This window comes from Coregonus lavaretus (assembly GCF_964263955.1).
Source record: "Coregonus lavaretus genome assembly, chromosome: 21".
NCBI classification, from domain to species: Eukaryota; Metazoa; Chordata; class Actinopteri; order Salmoniformes; family Salmonidae; genus Coregonus; species Coregonus lavaretus.
In genome coordinates this window covers 40,799,802-40,826,060 of record NC_140008.1, presented here as the reverse complement: position 1 = coordinate 40,826,060, position 26,259 = coordinate 40,799,802, and the positions used below count along the sequence as shown (strand labels likewise).

The following is a 26,259-nucleotide window of genomic DNA, read 5'->3' as shown; positions in this document are numbered from 1 at the left end:
CCTGCCTCAATCAGGGAATGGAAGGCTGTGCTGCCAGGCCTAGGTGTGTGTGTGCGTGCACGTGCTTGCATGAGTGTGTGTGTGTGTGTGTGTGTGTGTGTACTGACCGACATGGGGCTGATGGCGGTCTCACAGTAGGTGAGCAGCTCGTACATGGTGACACCGAAGGACCAGACATCAGAGGCCAGGTAGAACTTACAGTGGACCAAACACTCAGGGGCATACCTGGTACATGGGAAGACAGAGAGAACACGTCAACATACATCACACTGTCTGTAAAGCATCTACACAAAGACACTTAAACTCTCGTGGGGGGTTATAAGCTGACATATGGAATTGTTTTAAGATGGTCATATTATGGATCATTTAGCTATTTGATTTTGAATTTCAGGACCCCTTTAGGTATAAACAAAAATATTTTAAAAAATGATTTGATAGAATATTGAATTTGGTCTTTACTACTATAGCCCAGAGAAACACATTGAAGTGTTTGTCCTATATCTAGGAGATTTATTTTTATTTACACATATTCAACCCCTTTTTTGGGCACAAAACTACCTTCATACTTCCACTTTTAATCCTGTACCGGTTATCTTCAGACGAGTCCCATGACCCTTGTGGGGGTCGTAGAGCAAAATGGAGAACACCATCGTGTTCGTGAGAGTCTCCCCTTTCCATAATATTTTATAGGTCAAACCGTTCAGATGCTACAGACGTTTCTTGAGAACACAGATGTTCGGGATGTCTCATGGTCTGACAAACACCGCTCTAGCTCTGCCAACATTCACCGCAGATGCGGAAGTGCAGCATCCAATGCAAAAAAAAACTTTTCTCTAGCTTAAACTGACAGATTTTGATGGGGATTTTTTTATTATGATACTTTGATTGACGTACAGGTGGGTCAATCGACTCTAGGGGGGGGGGGGGGGGGTGGGTAAAACACAGACATAGGGCCAGAAGTGTTTGCACAACTGTAGTAAGCAGTAGTACAGTCCTCTCACCAGAACACAGGGCTGTCCTGGTCATCTTTGACTGTGTAATATCCCTCGTTGTCCTTGATGCTCTTGGTCAGGCCGAAGTCTCCGATCTTCACTGTGCTCTCGTTCTCCACCAGAACGTTCCGGGCTGCCAGATCCCGGTGGATGTAATTCCGAGATCCCAGATAGTCCATTCCCTGGAGAGAGGGGAGGCAGCAGAAGGGTAGGAATTGATCCTATATACAGTTGAAGTCGGAAGTTTAAATGTATTTGGCTAAGGTGTATGTAAACTCAGTTTTTCACAATTCCTGACATTTAATCCTAGTAAAATGTCCTGTTTTATGTCAGTTAGGATCACCACTTTATTTTAAGAATGTGAGATGTCAGAATAAAAGTAGAGGGAATGATTTATTTCAGCTTTTATTTCTTTCATCACATTCCCAGTGGGTCAGAAGTTCACATACACTCAATTAGTATTTGGTAGCATTGCCTTTAAATTGTTTAACTTGGATCAAACGTTTCAGGTAGCCTTCCACAAGCTTCCCACAATAAGTTGGGAGAATTTTGGCCCATTCATCCTGACAGAGCTGGTGTAACTGAGTCAGGTTTGTAGGCCTCCTTGCTCGCACACGCTTTTTCAGTTCTGCCCACACATTTTCTATAGGATTGAGGTCAGGGCTTTGTGATGGCCACTCCAATACCTTGACTTTGTTGTCCTTAAGCCATTTTGCCACAACTTGGAAGTATGCTTGGGGTTATTGTCCATTTGGAAGACCCATTTGCGACCAAGCTTTAACTTCCTGACTGATGTCTTGAGATGTTGCGTCAATATATCCACATAATTTTCCTTCCTCATGATGCCATCTATTTTGTGAAGTGCACCAGTCCCTCCTGCAGCAAAGCACCCCCACAGCATGATGCTGCCACCCCCGTGCTTCAAGGTTGGGATGGTGTTCTTCGGCTTGCAAGACCCCCTTTTTCCTCCAAACATAACGATGGTCATTATGGCCAAACAGTTATATTTTTGTTTCATCAGACCAAAGACATTTCTCCAAAAAGTACGATCTTTGTCCCCATGTGCAGTTGCAAACCGTAGTCTGGCTTTTTTATGGCAGTTTTGGAGCAGTGGAGCAGCCTTTCAGGTTATGTCGATACAGGACTCGTTTTACTGTGGATATAGACACTTTTGAACCTGTTTCCTCCAGCATCTTCACAATGTCCTTTGCTGTTGTTCTGGGATTGATTTGCACTTTTCACACCAAAGTACGTTCATCTCTAGGAGACAGAATGAGTCTCCTTCCTGAGCGGTATGACGGATGTGTGGTCCCATGGTGTTTATACTTGCATACTATTGTTTATACAGATGAACGTGGTACCTTCAGGCATTTGGAAATTGCTCCCAAGGATGAACCAGACTTGTGGAGGTCTACCATTTTTTTTCTGAGGTCTTGGCTGATTTATTTTGATTTTCCCATGATATCAAGCAAAGAGGTACTGAGTTTGAAGGTGGCCTTGAAATACATCCACAGGTACACCTCCAATTGACTCACATTATGTCAATTAGCCTATCAGAAGCTTCTAAAGCCATGACATAATTTTCTGGAATTTTCCAAGCTGTTTAAAGGCACAGTCAACTTAGTGTATGTAAACTTCTGACCCACTGGAATTGTGATACAGTGAATTATAAGTGAAATAATCTGTCTGTAAACAATTGTTGGGAAAATTACTTGTGTCATGCACAAAGTAGATGTCCTAACCGACTTGCCAAAACTATAGTTTGTTAACAAGAAATTTGTGGAGTGGTTGAAAAACAAATTTTAAATGACTCCAACCTAAGTGTATGTAAACTTCCGACTTCAACTGTATAAAACTATCATATAACTATCCATAACATCAAAATAATGTTCCCATAACCAGGGCTAAGGGTCAGGGTTAGGGTTGAACCGGGATGTGAACACGAAGCTAGGGTTAGGGTTGAACCGGGATGTGAACACAAAGCTAGGGTTAGGGTTGAACCGGGATGTGAACACGAAGCTAGGGTTAGGGTTAAACCTGGATGTGGACACAAAGCTAGGGTTAGGGTTGAACCGGGATGTGAACACGAAGCTAGGGTTAGGGTTGAACCGGGATGTGAACACGAAGCTAGGGTTAGGGTTAAACCTGGATGTGGACACAAAGCTAGGGTTAGGGTTGAACCTGGATGTGAACACGAAGCTAGGGTTAGGGTTGAACCTGGATGTGAACACGAAGCTAGGGTTAGGGTTGAACCTGGATGTGAACACGAAGCTAGGGTTAGGGTTGAACCTGGATGTGAACACAAAGCTAGGGTTAGGGTTGAACCTGGATGTGAACACGAAGCTAGGGTTAGGGTTAAACCTGGATGTGGACACAAAGCTAGGGTTAGAGTTGAACCTGGATGTGGACACAAAGCTAGGGTTAGAGTTGAACCTGGATGTGGACACAAAGCTAGGGTTAGAGTTTAGACAGTTGTTGTACCTGACAGATCTGGACAGCGTAGTTAAGCAGGGTCTTCAGGCTGGTCTGTCCTCTGTTGCGGGGGAGGTACTCCTTCAGACTGCCAGCAGGCAAGTACTCCATGATTAACTTGATGGCTCTGCCTCCTACACATACACAGATAGAGGTTTGAGTAGACTCCACACAGGTGTGTTTGTGTACGTGCCTGCGTGTGTGTCTATGTCTGTGTGCGTGTGGCAGGGCTATGCGTTCTCTCGCTCACCCTCCTCCTGGCAGATGCCCTTGTACTTGACGATGTTCTCGTGGTAGAGTTCTTTAAGGATTCCTATCTCACTCCAAAGGTTGCTGCTCTGCTCCTCCCTGTTCTCTGGTTTTAGACTCTTCACTGCTACCAGCTCCCCTGTCCGGTCCCCTCTGGGGTCATACCGGCACAGCTCCACCTTGCCAAAGTGACCCTACACACACAGACAGTCAATCACATCAGCCTAAAAAGACTCAGACCCATATCATAACACACAGTCTATTAACCCACGTACATATGCACTGTCAATTAAATACACAATGGAAAACACTCAGACCACATCATACACGCAGCGATAACTGCATATACACACTCGTTCTCTGACGCATTCAAAACACAGAAACGTGTGTGTTACCTCCCCCAAATCTCTGATCTTCTTGAGGAACCTCTTCTGGAACAGAGTGGGGTCGACCTCCAGAGTGGGCGCAGGCTTGATAGAGGGGTCTGTTGGAAGGACATACACTGTTACACTGACAACTTATACAGTGGGTTTATCCCGCTAAGCTACAACACACCAGTGTGATGGATGCCAACAGTCATGTCGCAGCATACCAACTGCGACATGACTGCAGTACCTCATTCTGGCCACAGTGTGGGAGTATTAAGGGCAATATGCATATCCAAGGGGTCGAGTTTAGAGGGAGATGTGTGAGAGTGAACCAAGTAAACTCTACAACATTCATTCACACTATTGCAAGCTCTCTCTCTAGCTAGGTACCTTACAGAGGTATTTGTCATTTTATATTAGGGTCCCCATTAGCGGTTGCGAAAGCAGCCGCTACTCTTCCTGGGGTCCAGGAAGTGTAGCTAGGGAGTAGGGAGCTAGGGATTAGGGAGCTAGGGAGTAGCTAGGGGAATGACAACACATTACTTCCTGCATACACTCAGAGCCTTCGTACAGATACGTATGCACACACAAACACACACAGCTCCTCCCACGTGTCATACACTCATACAACGATGTCTTGTGCACAGACACACGCACGTACACACCAGTATTGCGATTTCCTTGGCAAAAAATAAAACACAATGTAGACTAAAAACTCTACAGTCCTTTAAACACCTACTTTATGTGTCATATATTATGTGCTATAGCTTGTAAAATAAACACATGTGACTCTGGATGACAACATAGGGCAGGTTTTTATCAACATTAGGACTGTTTTCCTCAAGAGATGAAGTCTGCTTCATGTTCGGTTTCCTTTCCTTTCTTTCTTACTTCCTAGTATCGCAATACTGGTATCGTGACAACACTAACACACACACACACACACACAGAAACACGTACTCTGTTCCTCCAGCGTGTCTATGTCTCTGACGATGGCCCTGAAGAAGGGGCGTTTGCGAGGGTCATAGGTCATGCAGTGGGTCATGAGTTCAGCCAGCTCTCTGCAGTCTGGGATAGCTAACTGGCATTCTGCTGCATAGAACCTCTCCTTCTACTCAGGGGGGAGTGAGAGAGAGAAACCTCATCAGTTATCAAGGCAGAGCAAGCTTGAGGGTATGTATTACCAGTGCTTGACTTGGGCAGGAGCTCACAGGAGCTGAGTACCGACACCTCAAATGTTCTACTGCTTGAGCTCCTGCACCTAAATATAAACAGTACCGGTAACCAAAATGAGAACCGGCACTTATTTCAGTCCAAGTCAAGCACTGTGTATTACTCTGTGGGGTTGGACTGCAATACTTTTGTTACAGATGTGTATTCGTAGTATTCTTCAAGTGGATCAAGGCGTGTGCGTGCGTGTACCTCGGTGAGTTTCTTGTCTTTGAGGGGCACTTCTCCATCATAGCAGATCTCCCACAGTGTTGTGCCAAAGCCCCACTTATCAGCTGCTACACTCAGGTTGGCAGAGTCCTTCACACACTCTGGAGAGATCCATGGAATACGGTCCACACACTCTGCAGTGGCACAAACACAGCCTTAGGCACACAATATGTGTTTGTATACACTATACGGGGAGAGGGGAATGCATTCAACTGAAATGTGTCTTCCGCATTTAACCCAACCACTCTGAATCAGAGAGGTGAGGGGGCCTGCCTTAAATCAACATCCACGTCATAGTGGGTTCGATTCCCGGGACCAACCATACGTAAAATGTATGCACATACTGTGAAGACATTCTCCTGGGTCACAAACACTTCAGAACTCAATATACTGTACATTACATTCTACAATGTAGGCTTCATATTTCTATGATCTCAAATTGGGCCCTTGTCCTGTCAAAGCTCAAAGTGGATCCCTAAACCTCTGCAAAATAAGATAAGGTGCTCTGGATAAGAACTCAAATGTAATATGATGATTGTCTTGCACTCATTGTGCATAATTTGCCACACAAAATGATTCAATGAAGTCCTACCCTCTCTGGTCAACACAGTGATGGGTATGCCAGGGTCGCTGAGCTTGATGAAGGGTCCTCCCTCACTGTCCACTCCGTCTCTGGCCAGCAGGATGTTCTTGGTACACACAAAGCCATGCACCAGCTTCTTATCCTCCTACAAACACAGAGAGAGAGAGAGAGAGCGCCAGATCAAATCTCATTGTATTTGTCACAAGCGCTGAATACAACAGGTGTAGAAGACTTTACCGTGAAATGCTTATTTACGAGCCTTTCCCAACGATGCAGAGTTAAATAATAATAACCCAAGAGGAATAAAATACATAGGAATGAAGCTATATACAGGGAGTACCAGTACCAGATCAATGTGCAGGAGTACGAGGTATTTGAGGTAGATATGCACATATCAGCAGGGAGAAAGCGACTAGGCATCAGGATAGATAATCATAGGAGTACAATAAAGAACAGAGTAGCAGCAGCATATGATGAGTGTGAAAGTGTGTGTGTGGCGTCATTATGTGTGTGTGTGTGGCGTCATTGTGTGTGTGTGTGGGTATAGTCTTGTGAGTGTACATAGTCAGTGCAAGATAAGGTCACTGCAGATAGTCCAATCTATTTCTCTTTAGTGTCTCTTACCAGGTAGCTGAGAGCACTGGCCAGTTGTTTGGCCACCTGGAACTTCCATGGTGTACTGAGAGGACTGTGTTGTCTCCGCATGAACAGATCCAACGGACCTAACTGGACAAACTCCTCCACCATTATATCTGGGGGAGAGAGAGAGAGAGACAGTCAATACACCCACACTCAGGGCATATTCTGCCTGCTGGCTACCACAACAGAAAGACTGGTTTGTCTTGTGTTTTGGGAACCAGTACAGTAACACCTAAAAGTAACAAAATAAAGGGAACACTTGAGTAAATGAGGGATACAAAGTACATTGAAAGCAGGTGCTGCAACACAGGTGTGGTTCCTGAGTTAATTAAGCAACTAACATCCCATCATGCTTAGGGTTGTGTATAAAAATGCCCAGTTGCCCATTATTATGGCTAAGAGAAGAGATCTCAGTGACTCTGAAAGAGAGGTCTCAAAGGAGCATAGGGGGGTTAAAGTGTGTGTGTGTGTGTGTGTGTGTGTGTGTGTGTGTGTGTGTGTGTGTGTGTGAGATTGTCTCAGTCACCAGATCTCAACCCAAATGTAACACTTATGGGAGATTATGGAGCGGTGCCTGAGACAGCGGTTTCCACCACCATCAACAAAACACTAAATTATGGATTTTCTCGTGGAAGAATGGTGCCGTATCCCTCCATTAGAGTTCCAGACATTTGTAGAATCTATGCCAAGGCGCCTTGAAGCCGTTCTGGCGGCTCGTGGTGGCCCAATGTCCTATTAAGACACTTTATGATGGTGTTTCAATTATTTTGGCAGTTACCTGTACATTACTACATTAACCTATTCATATCAAACATATTCCACTAACCTGTTTGGACAGGTGTTAAGACAGTACTGTATAGTATGTCAATGTACTATTCAATACTGAGTCAACAGCTCATGGGGAATTCGCTATTTGTGTACATAATGGCAAGTCCTATCACATCTACTAACAGCGTAGGTCCTGTATTAACACTTCTTACAGTAACAGAGGGATAGATTAAGTAGTGAGTTTAAGGTTTAGATGTGTCATGTAGGTTACTGTGGCAGTGTAGGGTGTGTGTGTACTCACTCTCCAGATGGCGTACACAGACTCCATAGAGCAGGGCGATGTGCTTATGGGAGACCTGCCGCATCATACTGGCTGTCTCAAAGAAGGCCTGGGGAGAGAGGGAGGAGAGGAGAGAGGGAGAGATGGAGGTGAGAGCGAGGGGGAGAGAGATGGAGAGAGAGTCAGAGTTAGCTAATGTGGCAGAATATTGCCACAGAACATCATTCACAGATTCTCAGAAGTTACTCTTCTTGTGGTAGTCCCTCAAGATCTCACAGGATGTAAAACGTGTGTGTGTCTTACCAGGGAGATGTCTCTGTGTCCGGAGCCCAGCACCTTCAGCACTACTTTGAGCTCCTGAGAGGAATAGTATCCAAAATCATCATCCTCCGCACTCTTCACTTTCAGTACTCCAGCATAGATGTTGGTCCGAGTACCCAGCCCCAGGTGCTCTCCCTGAGAGAGGCAGGAGGGAGAGGAAAGCCAGTTAGTCAATACACACACGAGATACGCACATCGTAAATACACACTGGTGACCAACACCAGTAAGAAAACACTGACGGATTAAAGAGGCTAGAAAAGTAAAGAGATTGACAAAGGCTCGTTCAGCCGATGGATGGATGTGACTGATAGGGTATATGCTAGACTAAAACCCAAATAGAAACTGTTTAGAAATGATAATAGAACTTACATTTATAGTCTTTTCACTCTGTCCAGCTTGCTAACAGTCATCAAAAAGAAAGCTAGACAGAACATTCCAAAAGCGATGGATAGAGGACTATTATTTAACAAATGTTGACAGCGAGGAAATAAAATCAATTTTAAGTGCGGCCCTCCGGAGCTCGGTGAAGAACGAATGCTTCATACTCATCATCACAAATTGTAAACAAGCTAGTCACAGTGCTTCCTAAAGACATGATTTACATCTGGAAAAGATCTAGAGGGTGGGCAATCAGCTGATCATTGATATTGATGATTGATGTAAATCTGCTAGTTAGCTAGCTCAATCATTTTTTCTTTACTGATAGTGATTTATCTTCAAATGCTCTTAAATAATAACTTCATAATATTATATTCATAATCTTCTAAGTCATGATATATGGCTGGCTGGCTAGTGGCATGTGGATATTTGTTGTATATGGTTAGCTAGAGTCTAGGCCAGTGGCCACCAACTGGTCACCAACTGGCCGATCGACTGGTCGATCTTCAAGGCATTCCTAGTCGATCACCAAACATTTCTGTAGAAAAGCCAACGTTAAAGACTTGCGCTGTTGGCGGTAGGTGCACTTGATTCAGAAGCCCTGCACGCCGGGTAGGCAAAGTGTTCCCATTTTTAACCATTTCATTTGTCTGAAGGGACAAACACCGCCTACCCGGTGGACCAGGAGAACTGTGGCTAAATCAAGTGCACCTACTACGCTGGCCAATCGGATTGCTCAAATCACTGTACCTACAGCTTCCACGACCCCACAGCAAAGTTTGATACTAGCCTACGTGAGATTTCATAACTTTTAAAACTATGACCAAAAACTATGACCAGAGAGAAACTTTCAAAGAATACAGCAAAGAGCACCTGTTTTTATGAGTGAGTTCAAGTTTAAGTTTTTATTCAGCACCTGTCTCCCTAATTCCACTTGCGCTGCAGCTGCAATGAATAAGTAACCGAGTGTATCGATAGGCCTGTGTTATTATTAGCAGCTTGTCATCTCTATTTTAATATCGAGGAATATTTCACTTTCTCTGGTCATAGGAACAACATGAATTTGTGCATGAGGCAGATGCGGAGCGACTCGAGTTTCGCCATCAGGTGGAAGACGGTGTCCCCTCTTTCTGGTCAGTCTCACCGGAGGAAAGGAGAGAGCAGGGACCGTGAGAGGCAGACCCTCTGCTGCTCCCTCCCTCCCTCCGCTGTGACTGACCACCAGATGCATGTACCGTCAGTCCAGTAAATTAAAAAGGCGAATTATTTGCTAATTATTTCAATTTATGCTCAGCTGTGCCTCGCAAGTGATACACCCACTGATCTATTTTGTTATCAAAGCTTGAGTTTTGAAATATAATATGGTCTGAGAAGAACAATATTGGCAGGCCAGGCATATAGCCAATATGCTGTGATAATGTATTAGGCCTACTGCACAAACCTCATTCCAACAGAACTGTTTTTATTTGGTTAATGTTGCATAGGCTTACATTTTTAAAGTAATGTAAAAGAAAAATCTGAGCGGTAGATCTCGGCTTGCTTTTTGACTGCGAAAGTGATCTTGACTCAGAAAAGGTTGGTACATTTGCAAATGTATTACAAATAAAAAACAGAAATACCTTATTTACATAAGTATTCAGACCCTTTGATATGAGACTCGAAATTGAGCTCAGGTGCATCCTGTTTCCATTGATCATCCTTGAGATGTTTCTACAACTTGATTGGAGTCCACCTGTGGTAAATTAAATTGATTGGACTTGATTTGGAAAGGCACACACCTGTCTATATAAGGTCCCACAGTTGACAGTGCATGTCAGAGCAAAATCCAAGCCACGAGGTCGAAGGAATTGTCCTTAGAGCTCCGAGACAGGATTGTGTCAAGGCACAGATCTGGGGAAGGGTACCAAAACATTTCTGCAGCATTGAAGGTCCCCAAGAACACAGTGGCCTCCATCATTCTTAAATGGAAGAAGTTTGGAACCACCCAGACTCTTCCTACAGCTGGCTGCCTGGCCAAACTGAGCAATCGGGGGAGAAGGGCCTTGGTCAGGGAGGTGACCAAGAACCCGTGGTCACTCTGACAGAGCTCCAGAGTTCCTCTGTAGAGATTGGAGAACCTTCCAGAAGGACAACCATCTCTGCAGCACTCCACCAATCAGGCCTTTATGGTAGAGTGGCCAGACGGAGACCACTCCTCAGTAAAAGGCACGACAGCCCACTTGGAGTTTGCCAAAAGGCACCTAAAGAAACAAGATTCTCTGGTCTGATGAAACCAAGATTGAACTCTTTGTCCTGAATGCCAAGCGTCACGTCTGGAGGAAACCTGGCACCATCCCTACGGTGAAGCATGGTGGTGGCAGCATCATGCTGTGGGTATGTTTTTCAGCGGCAGGGACTGGGAGACTAGTCAGGATTGAGGGAAAGATGAATGGAGCAAAGTACAGAGAGATCCTTGATGAAAACCTGCTCCAGAGCGCTCAGGACCTCAGACTGGGGCGAAGGTTCACCTTCCAACAGGACAACGACCCTAAGCACACAGCCAAGACAACGCAGGAGTGGCTTCGGGACAAGTCTCTGAATGTCCTTGAGTGGCCCAGACAGAGCCCGGACTTGAATCCGATCAAACATCTCTGGAGGGACCTGAAAATAGCTGTGCAGCGACGCTCCCCATCCAACCTGACAGAGCTTGAGAGGATCTGCAGAGAAGAACGGGGGAAACTCCCCAAATACAGGTGTGCCAACCTCGTAGCATCATACCCAAGAAGACTCAATGCTGTAATCGCTGCCAAAGGTGCTTCAACAAAGTACTAAGTAAAGGGTCTGAATACTTATGTAAATGTGATAGTTTTTTTATAGTTTTTATTTTTGCAAAAATGTCTAAAAACCCTGTTTTAGCTTTGTCATTATGGGGTATTTTGTGTAGATTGATAAGAAGAAAACAACAATTGAATCAATTTTAGAATAAGGCTGTAACATAACAAAATGTGCAAAAAGTCAAGGGGTCTGAATACTTTCAGAATGCACTGCATATACCATCACCCAAAAAGGCACTTGGCGAGATTGAGGGAAACGGGCAGGTGCTTTGGCACAGGTAGACCTGGGCACATGCCTGGTAGAGTGTGTGTGGTACTGTACCTGTAAGATCTCCTCCTTGAGGATCCTGTGGAAGCTGAGTTGGCTCTCCTCCAGGGGTGTCTGGGGGATCAGCACTCTGTCCTTAGTTACTACCAGCAGGTTGGACACCTCTGAAACACACACAAATATACGTATCCCATATTAGCCAGTGCAACACACACACACTAGCAAGTGCAACACAGAACACACACCAGGGTTGTGTTCATTTGGGCACGCAACAACAACAAAAAATGTTGGGGGGAGGCGCTAGAGAGCGTGCTACGGAATAGACGTGTTTTGTTAGAGCTCCGCTCAATTTTGAAACAAATTAATATTTATCTTCATTCTCACCACCTATAATTTCAAACATTGTCTGGCAATATGACAAAGTGAAAAGGCACCAAAAAAGAGGGGCGCTAAACGAGATCATTTGGATGAGAGAAAGACAATGAAACGATGTCAACATCGCCGACCCACGAGGACTTTGCTGAAGATGCCAGCTCCCAAGAGCTCCCCACAGAACCTACTCCAAGTGACCTACTGGCCGCTATAAACTCACTAAGCAAGAACGTGGACACAAGGTTGGCTGATATCTCAAAGAGTATTGGGACTTTGACTGAAACTGTGAAGGCAACCAAGGGCAGGGTGCATGAGGTCGAGCAGATGACAGTTGATCACGAGGCCAGGCTACAGGACATAGAGAAACAGTGCACAATGTTCAAAAATGACAACACCACCCTGAAAGCCCGACTGGAAATGCTCGAGTCACATTCAAGACGCCCGAACATCTGAATATTTGGGATCCAGGAGGACACTGGAAAGGGAAACCCACTGAATTTGTTTCGGAGCTGATACCGGCATTTCTGGGGAGTGAACACTTCAAAACGGCCATCCTGATCGACCACGCACACAGATCACAGGCAACGAAGCCGGCCAAGGGAGCACCACCAAGGCCATTCATTGCACGGCTGCACTATTCCCAGACCAGGGATGTCATCCTCAAGCTGGCTAGTCAAAAGTCCCCCCTTAACTACAATGGAGCCAGGGTGTCTTTCTACCCAGATCATACTTTGGATGTGAGGAACCAACCGAAAGATTATGAAGAGTTGCGCAAGAAATGCAGGGCGGCCAACATCCGATATGGATTCCTCTTCCCAGCCCGGTTTAAGGTGACAGTCGAGGGTTCAACACGTACGTTTGACAACCCAAAAGAGGCCGACCTGTTCTTGTCAAGCAAGCTCCCTGGCTGAGGATACAGAACTGCTGTGTCAACCGGCTAAGTGGCCAAATACAGGCCAGGAATGTGTTTGAATTTCCTGCTGATGTCTTTTCGATTAGAAAATCTGAAATTGGGACTCATAATGATGGGTGAGATGTTATTGGTTATATAGCATTGTTTAGCCAATCATGTTTTAGTCCCACTTACCCCCTAACGTGAGAGTTAAGTGTTATTTCATATTTGTTTATATGCGGAGCATTTATAGATGCCGAGTTAGTTCAGGCTTTATGTCTAGGCACCCTAAGGTTTGTGTGTTAGTCAAGGAGTGCTTCGTTCGGGGAAGTCACTCAGTAATGGGACAGGAGGGGGGATGGGGTCTGTGTTTTATGTTCACTTTTAGTACAGGTGGCATGACAAGTTCCCGCACAGCGGGACGTTTTTCTTTTGGGTTTTGTATGACAGCAATAATTTGCTCTAAAATAATAAATGCCACATAGTGACCAGGCACAGAGTAGACCTGGTGGAATAATGATAGTCAGTTGGAACTGCAATGGCTTAGGTCATGTCGTGAAAAGAGCTAAGGTTTTTTTCTCATCTGAAAATCACTGAGCGCTGACATAGTGCTTCTTCAAGAAACTCATTAAAACGCTCGGCTCAGGCCAAACTACGAGTCGGCTGGATCGGTCAGATATACCAGTCTAATTTTGATGCAAAAGCGAGAGGGGTAACGATCCTGATAAGGAAAAACTTTTCTCATTGTCGATTTCAGATCCTAATGGTCGGTATATTATTGTGGCTGGTACACTGAATCTGATACCAATAACCTTCGTCAATTTATATGGACGCATGCGATTATCCATTATTTTTTCAAAGGGCATTTAAGACCATACCAAATTTCTCGTATACAAGTGTTATTGTTGGAGGCGACTAACTGTACGTTAGATCCTCTTTTAGATAAACAGCTATCAAGGTCACTTCAACAATCAAATGCCAGTGTCTGTCTAAATACATTGATGACAAACCTTAACATTGCCGATATTTGGAGACTGACGCACCTTACAGATAGGGATTATTCTTTATTTTCGTCAGTTCATAAATCATATTCCAGAATTGACAATTTTTTGTTGGACTTCAAACTAATTTCAGCAGCTGAGTTGGTTACCTATCCCCGATTCTAATTAGAGACCACTCTCCGCTGTCCATGGTGTTGAAAATCGACATGTCTGCAGGTCAGCGACTGTGGCACTTAAGACGCATACTTGTTGAAAGATTAGACTTTTTGTCAGTATTTGAAGGAACAGATTGCTTTTTTCCTCTGAGCTAACAACAGGGGGATGTTGACGACGACTACCCTTTGGGAATCTCTCAAGTTCGATCTTTGTCCTCATGTGCAGTTGCAAACTGTAGTCTGGCTTTTTTATGGCAGTTTTGGTGCAGTGGCTTCTTCCTTGCTGAGCGACATAGGACTTGTTTTACTGTGGATATAGATATGTTTGTACCTGTTTCCTCCAGCATCTTCACAAGGTCCTTTGCTGTTGTTCTGGGATTGATTTGCACTTTTCGCACCAAAGTACGTTCATCTCTTGGAGACAGAACGCGTCTCCTTCCTGAGCGGTATGACGGCTGCGTGATCCCATGGTGTTTATACTTGCGTACTATTGTTTGTACAGATGAACTCAAATGACTCAAATGATGTCAATTAGCCTATCAGAAGCTTCTAAAGCCATGACATCATTTTCTGTAATTTTCCAAGCTGTTTAAGGGCACAGTCAACTTAGTGTATGTAAACTTCTGACCCACTGGAATTGTGATAGTGAATTATAAGTGAAATAATCTGTCTGTAAAGAATTGTTGGAAAAATTACTTGTGTCATGCACAAAGTAGATGTCCTTACAGATTTGCCAAAACGATAGTTTGTTAACAAGAAATGTGTGTAGTGGTTGAAAAACGAGTTTTAATGACTCCAACCTAAGTGTATGTAAACTTCCGACTTCAACTGTAACACATTAGATCTGGTGAAGGGAGAAGGGGCTCACAACAATCGGTAACGTATACATTGATGGTCATTTAGCTTCATTTCAACAATTACAGGGTAAGATTAACATGCCAGCAACACATTGATTTCCAGATACCTCCAAATCAGGAATTTCTTAAGGACACATATCCCACAGTATGGCATTAAGCCAAAGAATCCTACATTAGATAGCCTTAACCTTGTCAAAGTCCATTCAAAAGGGTCGGTCTCTAGACTTTAGGATGTGCTACGGGCCCACATAGAGGTATCCACAGACACTATTAAAAGGGCTTGGGAGAAGGAACTTGGTTCAGAAATCTCAGATGAGGACTGGGTAGAAGCTCTCAGGAATATAAACCACAGTTCACTGAATGCCAGACACAACCTTGTTCAGTTTAAGGTGATACACAGGTTACATTACTCAAAAGTGAAACTGCATAAAATATTCCCAGACACCTCACCACTGTGTGAGAGGCGCAAGCAGGATGAGGAGACTTTGACCCACTTATTTGTCCTAAATTACATGTTTACTGGGCTCTCATTTTTGATGACTTATCTAAAGCCTTTGATAGAGCTATAGCCCCAGACCCATTGATCGCTCTGTTTGGTACAGTTGATGGGAATAACCAGGAAGGGAAGGCTGTCTCTCTTTGTACTCTTAGTCAAAAGGCTCATATTGCAATTTTGGAAATTGGAGACTGTTCTTACCTTTGAAATGTAGTTAAGGGATTTAGGGAATGTAATGCATATGGAAAATATTCGATACCTCCAATAGAAGTCCAATGTTTTACAAAATATGGCAGCCGATACTGGATAACTGGTTTAACGACACTGCTTGTAATATGCTGTCTTCTTATAATATGTACCGCCTAATAGGATTTTTTTGTTTATATTTGTATGTGTGAGTTAAGTTTTGTCCTCTAAATCTGCCATCCCATTGAACAGTACAATGAATGTCAATGTCTGTATCTGTCTTTTTTTGTGAGTTTAAAAAAAGTATAAATTAAATAATTTAAAAAAAGTTATAAAATGGCTTCTGCAAAACTGACACCAGTCTCCTTATCAGTTAGTAAAGAACGAACAAAGTTTATGAATGGCTTATACCATGTAGGAGTTGGAGCAGCATTGTTTACACATCAATCAGGCTGCGTTTGCACAGGCAACCCAATTCTGATATTTAGCCCAATTATTGGCAACATATCTGATCTGATTGGTCAAAAGACCAATAATTGGGAAAAAGATCAGAATTGGGCTGCCTGTGTAAACGCAGCCTCAGTCACTATGCATGTAAACAAGCTAAATGTAGGTCAAGTTACTCCGGCTGTTGATTGTGACATGCAGTTTAGTCTGACATCTTTGTTAATTGGTGGGTGTGTTGGCTGCGTGTGGGGATATTAACGTGTTTGAAAACAACTGCTTGCGCAATCATAAATGTGTATGTAAGTCGCTCTGGATAAGAGCGTCTGCTAAATGACTAAAATGTAAAATGTGTGTGTGTAGTTTTATTTGATTTGACTGCGGGGGCTTTCAAAGTGTATTGGTCAAGTACACAGTTTAGCAGATGTTATAGCTGGTGCATTGAAATGCTTGTGTTACCAGCTCCTAACAGTGCATTAAAAATGTCAAACAAGAACACAAATAATGACAAAAAAAGAATAAATCCCGGATGGAAGGACAAATTCAGTTAAAAAAATAAATAAGTTATCAGTAAACCAAATGCAACCTATGCATGTATACTACCAGTCAAAAGTTGACACACCTACTCATTCAAGAGTATGCTTTATTTTTACATTGTAGAATAATAGTGAAGACATGAAATAACCAAATAACCATGTAGTAAACAAAAAAAAAAGTGTTAAACAAATCAAAATATATTTTAGACTTGAGATTCTTCAAATAGCCACCCTTTGCCTTGATGACAGCTTTGCACAATCTCAACCAGCTTCACCTGGAATGCATTTCAATTTGAGGATTTTTTTTCCTTCTTAATGCGTTTGAGCCAATCAATTGTGTTGTGACAAGGTAGGGGGGTATACAGAAGATAGCACCTATTTGGTAAAAGACCAAGTCCATATTATGGAAAGAACAGCTCAAATAAGCAAAGAGAAACGACAGTCCATCATTACTTTAAGACATGTAGGTCAGTCAATACGGAAAATGTCAAGAACTTTGAACGTTTCTTCAAGTGCAGTCGCAAAAACCATCAAGCGCTATGATGAAACTGGCTCTCATGAGGACCGCCACAGGAATGGAAGACCCAGAGTTACCTCTGCTGCAGAGGATAAGTTCATTAGAGTTACCAGCCTGCAGCCCAAATAAATGCTTCACAGAGTTCAGACACATCAACTGTTTAGAGTAGACTGCGTGAATCAGGCCTTCACGGTTGAATTGCTACAAAGAAACCACTACTAAAGGACACCAATAAGAAGAAGAGACCTGCTTGGGCGAAGAAACACGAGCAATGGACATTAGACCGGTAGAAAGCGGTCATCAAGGCAAATGGGTGGCTAAGAATCTCAAAGAAAATATATTTTGATTTGTTTAAGACTTTTTTGGTTACTACATGATTCCATATGTGTTATTTCATAGTTTTGATGTTTTCACTATTATTCTACAATGTAGAAAATAGTAAAAATAAAGAAAAATCCTTGAATGAGTATGTGTTCTAAAACTTTTGACCGGTAGTGTATATACACACCAAAAAGATATACTAAGAATGATATGTACAGCTGTAGATATATTACAGTGAGCTATGTCGAGAATCCAGAATATAAATACACGCTGTGTATAAACAGTGTAGCAAAAATGCAATGTACAGTATAATAATAATAATAATACAGTAGCTGTATTAGAACAGTGATCTCTAACCTTTTCTAGCATGAGAGCTACTTTTAAATGATGAAACATGTTGCGAGCTACTCATACATTTTTTCCTAGCTTTCAAAATAGGCACTCTTTGTATTTTCCTGAATTCCATATTCTCCGTTTTATTTGTCCTGGTTTGAGATTTTTTTCAGTTTTTCACTCACAAAATTACAATTATTCATAGAGAAACAATACAATTGGATGTTCTGAGTCCATGTCAATGCTTCAATCACATTATAAGATCATTTTTGAGGGCAACATTTAGATATTTTTGTGTAATACCTCTTTAATTGCGCATTTTGCGAGAGAGGAATATGCTGGTCTAGCGATGTTTTTGCTGCTGCATATGTCATGACAGAGTTTGCAAAACAAAAGCACACCCGACTGATAATCATGATATAATTCTGCCAGGTAAGCCTACTTTGCACTTAACATTTAATTGAGAAGGTTTTGGGGAAAGAATTTCTGTCTGTCTAACCAGAAGACAGTTATCATTATCGCTAACTGGCTACACAAAGTGATTGATAGACACAAACACACACACACACACACACACACACACACACACACACACACACCACACCGACAATATTTCTGGAAATTAATTGGCAGATATTGAGTTAAGTTTGGCTTTTTAAGCCAATTGTGGCTAACTAGGGGTGGGAAAAAGTCATTGTGGACTGAACAGTAGCCGGGAGCTTGATGTGTATGATACTTGTGAGATTTGTTTATGACAGTTTGCGATGAAACACGTAAAAAATACAAGCATTTTCAGAATTGTTTGGCGAGCTACTCATAGGTGGGCTGTGACCTAACTTACTGGTAGATGTCCCTGTTGGAGACCGCTGTATTAGAATGAGCTATGTGAAGAATCCAGTATATGAATAAGAATCTTTATTTTACGACCGTAAACCCGGTTCTCTGATGCACTGCATGACTAAAAGTATGTGATCACCTGCTCGTCGAACATCTCATTCCAAAATCATGGCATTAATATAGAGTTGATCCCCCCTTTGCTGCTATAACAGCCTCTACTGTTCTGGGAAGGCTTTCCACTAGATGTTGGAACATTGCTGCGGGGACTTGCTTCCATTCAGCCACAAGAGCATTAGTGAGTTCGGGCACTGATGTTGGGCGATTAGGCCTGCAGTCGGCATTCCAATTCATCCCAAAGGTGTTCGATGGGGTTGAGTTCAGTGCTCTGTGCAGGCCAGTCAACTTCTTCCACACCGATCTCGACAAACCATTTCTGTATGGACCTCGCTTTGTGCACGGGGGCTTTGTCATGCTGAAACAGACTGCCAGATGGTGAAGCATGATTAAATAACTCCAGAGAACACGTTTCCACTGCTCCAGAGTCCAATGGCGGCGAGTTTTACACCACTCCAACCGACGCTTGGCATTGCACATGGTGATCTTAGGCTAGTGTGTGGCTGCTCCTAGACGTTTCCCCTTCACAATAACAGCACTTACAGTATAACTTTTTGGTAAAAACTCAACTTGTCGTGTTTGGAGGACAAAGAATGTTGAGTTGCATCCAAAGAACACCATACCTACTGTGAAGCATGGGGGTGGAAACATCATGCTTTGGGGCTGTTTTTCTGCAAAGGGACCAGGACGACTGATCCGTGTAAAGGAAAGAATGAATGGGGCCATGTATCGTGAGATTTTGAGTGAAAACCTCCTTCCATCAGCAAGGGCATTGAAGATGAAACATGGCTGGGTCTTTCAGCATGACAATGATCCCAAACACACCGCCCGGGCAACGAAGGAGTGGCTTCGTAAGAAGCATTTCAAGGTCCTGGAGTGGCCTAACCAGTCTCCAGATCTCAATCCCATAGAAAATCTTTGGAGGGAGTTGAAAGTCCGTGTTGCCCAGCGACAGCCCCAAAACATTACTGCTCTAGAGGAGATCTGCATGGAGGAATGGGCCAAAATACCAGCAACAGTGTGTGAAAACCTTGTGAAGACTTACAGAAAACGTTTGACCTGTGTCATTGCCAACAAAGGGTATATAACAAAGTATTGAGAAACTTTTGTTATTGACCAAATACTTATTTTCCACCATAATTTGCAAATAAATTCATAACAAATCTTACAATGTGATTTTCTGGATTTTTTTTCCTCATTTTGTCTGTCATAGTTGACGTGTACCTATGATGAAAATTACAGGCCTCTCTCATCTTTTTAAGTGGGAGAACTTGCACAATTGGTGGCTGACTAAATACATTTTTTCCCCCACTGTATAGTGTAGTATGATAGTATCCTAATGGGATACGCCTTCAGCGTTTTCGTCAGAAGCCTTTATTACACTACACCAGCCATGATTGGCTCGATGTCTAGACATTTGCGTCGGGGAGGGGCGTCCCTCCTACCTTATAAAAAGGTCCAACGCAGCATCGCTGAGTCATTCAAAATCAGCAACACCTCTTCCTCGCTTATGCAAGGAGGGTGGTCTGGTGAAATACCTCACTCATACTCTCAGAAAACAGGGGTTACGGTCGGAAACCTAAAGTTCTCTTTCAAGTATTCGTTTTGGTATTTCACTTATGGTATATACTCTCCCGTACTGCAGACAAGCTTATCCTGACGACCGACTGCCCTGTGCGACTCACCACACAAATGGGAAGATCCTACACCTAAAACAGTATGCGCCAGTGATATCGAGCTTTGCAAATGTATAAGGCGAGGCCCAACTCACTGCTGAGCAAATATCTTCGATAGATAGCGATTCCTCTAGTAGAATGAGTAGGTGTGTCCAAACTTTTGACTGGTACTGTATATTAGAATAATTATCAGCGTGTGGCTGGGTGGAGAGGAGGAAGTGATGTTGTGACAAAGATAACTCTGGTTTTCAGCACACACACGCATGCATGTGCGCACAACAAAATCAAAACACTCCACCCTTCTGACAGGCTCCTCACAGCAGGCAAAATATTTTATCACAACAACCCACACACGCCTCCGCCTGCCTGCAGTAAACAGAGGAGGAGAGATGTGTTCCGGAAACCACAATACTACTTCGTGTTCCTGTCCCTGCCGCTCACTGACACACATGCACGCGCACACCCCACACACACACAGTATGTCAAAAACACAAGAGTGCTCACACACACAGTACAGGCACACACACGCACACAAACACAGAGGATGTAAACAAGAAAGGGTGCTCACACACCCTATGCTTGCAAAAACACATTGCCACACTCACACACGGATGCACCCAGTTACCCCCAGAGCTGAGGTACTGAGAGGGTTAAGCGAGTGGTAATCATGGTGAGGCAGTGTCGCAAAGGGAAACTAGAGCTCCTGGTGTAAACAGGTACTAAAAAAGGGACATCCTTTCAGCTGACCAGAACCAAGTCACGCTGAGGGCTCAGTTCAATATGTGTATGCAGGACATGTATACCAAGGGCAACATGACATTCTGAGGGGCTGAAATAAAAGTACTAAAAGTTGAAGTGAGTGTGTGGGTCTGTATGTACTGTATATTTGTGTCTCTCCCCATACCTCTGGGCTGTGGGGGGCAGCAGCGTCTGAGCTGGAAGTGGAGGTTGTCCGTACGGAGGTTCTGTCTAGCCAGGTGGTCTAGAAGCTCTCTGAGAGAAGATCTGTAGGTCTCTGTCCCATACAGACGGAATCCCTCCGAACCCACCTCGATCTGGAAGTTCTTATGCAGATGCACCTGCCTCGTCTCACACAGATCCAACTGGAGAGGGGAGAGAGGGGGGAGGAAAGGGTAGATGAAGGGAAGGAGAGAAGGAAAGAGGAAATCAGCGAGGGAATGGGGGAGAGAGTTAGGCAGGATAAAACAAACTACACTATCTGGAACACATCCCAGTCAGCCTGTACAGTAAGTCACATGCTATTGACTGTAACTTAATTTAATTGCATATGGATGCACCAAACAAGAACACACTCAAACTCCCCCCCCCCCCCCGCACACGTTTGTTTTACTTACCTTGTGGGGACCAAAACATTTATTCCCATTCAAAATGCTTTTTTCCTTGTGGGGACATTTAGCTGGTGCCCACTTGTCATACTTTTCTTTGTTTTACTATCCTTGTGAGGACTTCTGGTCTCCACAAGGATAGTAAAACCAAACCACCCACACACACACACAGTGTTTACTGATGGGAGTTCAGCTTACCTAACCATGGTAATGTGATGTACACACCAGACCAGGCTGTTGTTATGACAGTAACCACACATCGTTTGAAAAGGACTTCCTGTGTATCATGTTTTGGTATCATCTGTGTTGTAACGGTTTATCAGACAGCTCCTAGTCACTTGTGTGATTATCTCTTAACTTTGTTGTTTTGGCCTTTTGTCAGACTTCTCTATTGGTTCCCCCTCAGTTATTTCTGTCTGCCTGCAAAAATACTTTGTTCTCAAGAGGGTGTGTGTGTGTGATAAATTATAATAATTTGGTGGGTGCTTATATTTGTCCTATTGTACAAGTGTGTATTAATACGCATGTGTGAATTGGAAATGTAATTTTTTTTTGCATATCTCAACTCTCCCTGAGACACCCTCGGAGAGTGGGGTCACGGCCAGGGTCTGCCATTTTGACCCTGGCCGTGCCAATGCGACCTTGGAGCAATTAGAGTTAAGTACCTTGCGCAAGGGCACATTGACAGATTTGTCACCATGTCAGCTCAGGGATTCGAACTAGCAACCTTTTGGTTACTGGCCCAACGCTAATTTCAGGGTAGAGGTTGGACGCAGTTTCCCACTACCACAAATTATGAAGTCGAGATTCCCACATTTGGGGAATTCACCGGGGTCAGCATGGCCTGTGTGCAATGGCCTCGCTTCGCCTCGCCCTGGGTGAACCTCTTTCGTAATCAAGGTGTCTCCCATGCCAGGTAAGTATGTGTGTGTTACCTCGCTGCAGACCACGGTCATGATGATGTTATCGTAGTCAGTACAGGACCAGCGCAGGACGTAGGTTCCCTCCTCGTTGCCCTCTTGACGAAGCTTCTGGATGGCATACTCAGTACTGTAGGCGCCAACAGTCAAAAACACCAACACTCAAATGGTAGATTTAGACAAATGAAACCGATAGGGAAAGGTAGAAGGATGAGAAGAGAGGTTAGGAGACTAGAGAGATTGGGGGGGGGGGGATAAAGATGGAAGGAGGGAAAGAGAACAAAAGCCAGACAGATGGACAGAGAGAGAGACAAGAGTGTGTGTGTGTCTGAGTACTGACCTGATAGGTCCATGGCAGCAGTTCTGTAGGTTCTGCACCACAGAGGAAGGGGCCACCTCTGTACACAGGTAGTGGTGGGCGTCGACCGTCAGACGGAAGTACCCGTCCACCAGGGCAGCGAACGCCAACGCCTCGCCTCTAAACTCCAGCTGCACCTCCTGGAGGACAATAGGAGAGTTAAACAATAGTAATAAAGACTTTATAAATCAATACTTCATTCATTATTCTTTATTTGGATCCCCATTAGCAGGTTGACATTTATTGGGATGAATCTTGTCCTGGAGGCAGAGCTCAGCGGTTTTCGCTAGATGGGCCAGCAGCAAAGTCAGAATTGGCTATATCGTAAAAAAAATGAATGCTAATAAAAAATAGCTTTTTTGTCTTCATTTAAGGTTAGTGTTAGGCATAAGGTTAGCAGTGTAGTTACGGTTAGTGTTCAGGTTAGCTTTAAGGCGCCAGCTAGTGACCACCCTGCAGAGCTGATTCATCCCAATAATTGCCAACCTGCTCCCAATTAGCTGGCGCCTTAGTCTGTGTTCCAAAACACTCCACTAGCTTCCTTTCCTTTCTTGTAGATTCCTTTCCTCATCTCCTTTCCTTAGTGTTATAGTCTGCACATCTTCAAGGTTCTTGTTCTTAGAGGTTCAGGTAGCTTGGTTTGATGCACCCAGTGGCACACTTACAAACCGTGGCATGCAGTCACAGTGATCATTTCAGTCCCACAGAATTAGGGCAACACACTGTAAGTACTGTACCCACTCAGGTACTGTACAAGTCTCTTCCTGTACATAGCTCCATTCTGGACAGAGGACTGTCTAATGGTTAACACAGACTACTACTCAGATTATTTGTTCCTGGGCTAGGTTAGCTGGCTGTTAGGCCCGGTGACATCTGAACTAGCTGGCTGGAGCGGAGACACTAAAGAAGAGACAACCTGAGACCAATTAATTAATTAAAACACTACATATGCTACTGTCACTGCTTAAATCGGCATAATTTCAGCTCAAGCAGTATTGGGAGTGTGTGTGTGTTCGTGTGTGCGTAAATGCGCTTATCTTACCATCTTCTTGTTATCCTGTCTGAAGATGGTGACAAAGGACTCTTTGATAACGATGTGTGTGATCTCGTGAAAGTCACAGAAGGTCACCCAGCCGTCGCTGGCGTCTTTCTTCTTGTTCTTCTTCTGTTTGCCCTCAAGCTTGTTCTTCTTGGACGGTGTCTTCTCTTTCAGGATCAGGGTATTCTATTGCCAATGAAAGCAAAAATACATTGTCATAAGATTTCTCATAGATTCGTTTCAAAATACATTCAGATACTTCAATCAATACCTTCCAAAATCACTCCCTATCCAGATATATCTCACCCAGAAATCTCACACCAACTCCTTCAACCTCCCCACCTCCCCACTCACATTAAGGGGCTTCCTCCTGTAGGAGATCCCTGTGGTCCCCGTAACCTGGACCTCTATGGCAAGGGAGGGCTCAGGTCCATTGCTCAGCCCCCCGTTTGTCTCTCCCTCCTGGGTAAGTAGCAGGGACCTGGGCTCCAACACCTCCCTCCCCAGGCCCCGGGTGAGGCCTTCCAGGGTGGACAGGTACTTGATCTTCAGGTCGTACAGCGTGATGTTGCTGTCCTGCATCGTGCGACTGTTGAACTCATTCAGGAAGTTCCTGAAGACGTTGTTGATGCGGAGCCGGGTGAGGATGTTGCGCTGTTTAATGCTCCTGTTCAGGGTCTCTGGGATAAAACGCTTGTAGCTGGAGAGAGAGGGAGGAGAGATGGAGGAGAAAGGGATTGGTAAATGGAGGAGGATAGATGAGTCAGTGGAGGAATTAGAGACATCGTCCTTCCTTTCCATTTGTGAACGGGTATGTGTGGACTGATTATACAGTATATCTGCGTGCAATGTTCCCTCTAAGCTACGCAGGTCCCCCTGGGACTGCCACGCAGAATAAATATCAGCCCGCGCAGAGAAGCACGAGATTGATTTCAACTTTCTAGAGTTTTCCCCCTTCGTTAATTAACACTATCAACATTTCCCTTTACTGTGGGAATTGTGATCGAATCAATGCAATATTAACTACTTTCAATGCAACATACCGAAACAAAACAAACTATGCAAGAATTAGTATGCAAAACTAACTATGCGAGAGATTTTGTTGTAGGCAGAACGCATTGGAGCAGGCAGAACGCATCTATTGAATTGATACCTCCTTGTCTGAAGGACAAGTTGATAAACAGGTTAATGTCAAGTCCTGCATGTTTTTTTCAAAAGTCTCATGGAATGTAGGCCTACATTGAACACCACACATTGGCTGCTACTGTAGGCTGAATGATAGAACAGCTATTTCCATGTTAAAATGTTATGGGATGCATTTTCTCCATTGTTTTTGATGGTAGGCCAAATAGCCACAGCAGCCTACTTGACCACTGTCTGAAACCGCAACTTAAAGCGGGTACGGCCTCAGTCTTCACAATAACCACACCCTGGAAGTACAGAATTTACACAATGTTCCGTTTTGCACTCGGCAGACCTCAGATTTGCTCACTGCCTACATTTTTTTGAGGGAACATGGTCTCTGTGTGTGTGTGTGTCTGTGTGTCTGTGTGTCTGTGTGTGTGTGTCTGTGTGTGTGTGTGTGTGTCATCTATACCTGATCTCATTGGAAGCAGTAGAGAGGGGTATTTCTCTGGTCATAGCGTAGTGAGTGATGGCCAGTACAGCCATTCCCAGACACTCATTCTCTATCTCATGTTGCTCCTCCTCACTCTGGGGGCTACGGACCACAGCCAGACCCTTCTGGAAATCATTCTGGCCCTGGAAACACACACACACAATATACACATAAAGAACCATACAGGAAGGGACATGTGTACACAAATAGTCACATTCCTGATGTTGTGACTAATGTTCCAACGAAATTAGGAAGAGTAGTGAATCATACATGTAGTGCACACACACACACACACACACACACACACACACACACACACACACAGGTACATACCTGGGAGAACAGGTAGTCAAGGGAGGCAGAGTCCAGCAGGGGTGTACCCTCTGGGACCTTCTGTGGGCTGAGTCCTCCCCTAAGTTTACTGATACAATGTCTCCACACTGGAGACTCACTCTCACTGGTCCCATGCCAGTTAGTGAAGTAAAACCTGGTGGATGAGAGAGGAGAGCCAGGAGACTGTTAATACCAACACATGGTCGGTAGGTTGGTGAGGTGCATGTGTGTGTCTGAGTGCGTGCATTCACGCATTTACCGTAAGTGTGCGGATTGTTTGTATTTGTGTACAAAGGTTGGCCATAATCTAGGAACACGGCCCTAAGGTGCGATGGT

The 26,259-nt window shown here is 44.0% G+C and overlaps 1 protein-coding gene across 1 annotated transcript in view; it reads right to left on the bottom strand.

The window, feature by feature from the left end:
* The window catches only part of LOC311148625 (tyrosine-protein kinase JAK1-like), a 54,156-nt gene that overhangs the window by 3,755 nt on the left and 24,142 nt on the right, over window positions 1-26,259 (bottom strand). The window contains exons 4-22 of the mRNA XM_084185612.1: window positions 25,924-26,077; window positions 25,570-25,733; window positions 24,327-24,672; window positions 23,976-24,158; window positions 22,916-23,073; window positions 22,591-22,705; window positions 21,214-21,412; window positions 11,627-11,736; window positions 8,095-8,247; window positions 7,813-7,900; window positions 6,729-6,856; window positions 6,114-6,249; window positions 5,504-5,655; window positions 5,042-5,192; window positions 4,109-4,197; window positions 3,715-3,907; window positions 3,474-3,598; window positions 1,002-1,174; window positions 108-225 (exon numbers count right to left, since the gene is read on the bottom strand). Coding sequence (XP_084041738.1) covers window positions 108-225; window positions 1,002-1,174; window positions 3,474-3,598; window positions 3,715-3,907; window positions 4,109-4,197; window positions 5,042-5,192; window positions 5,504-5,655; window positions 6,114-6,249; window positions 6,729-6,856; window positions 7,813-7,900; window positions 8,095-8,247; window positions 11,627-11,736; window positions 21,214-21,412; window positions 22,591-22,705; window positions 22,916-23,073; window positions 23,976-24,158; window positions 24,327-24,672; window positions 25,570-25,733; window positions 25,924-26,077 — 2,935 coding nt within the window. The remainder of the gene's footprint in view (window positions 1-107; window positions 226-1,001; window positions 1,175-3,473; window positions 3,599-3,714; window positions 3,908-4,108; window positions 4,198-5,041; window positions 5,193-5,503; window positions 5,656-6,113; window positions 6,250-6,728; window positions 6,857-7,812; window positions 7,901-8,094; window positions 8,248-11,626; window positions 11,737-21,213; window positions 21,413-22,590; window positions 22,706-22,915; window positions 23,074-23,975; window positions 24,159-24,326; window positions 24,673-25,569; window positions 25,734-25,923; window positions 26,078-26,259) is intronic.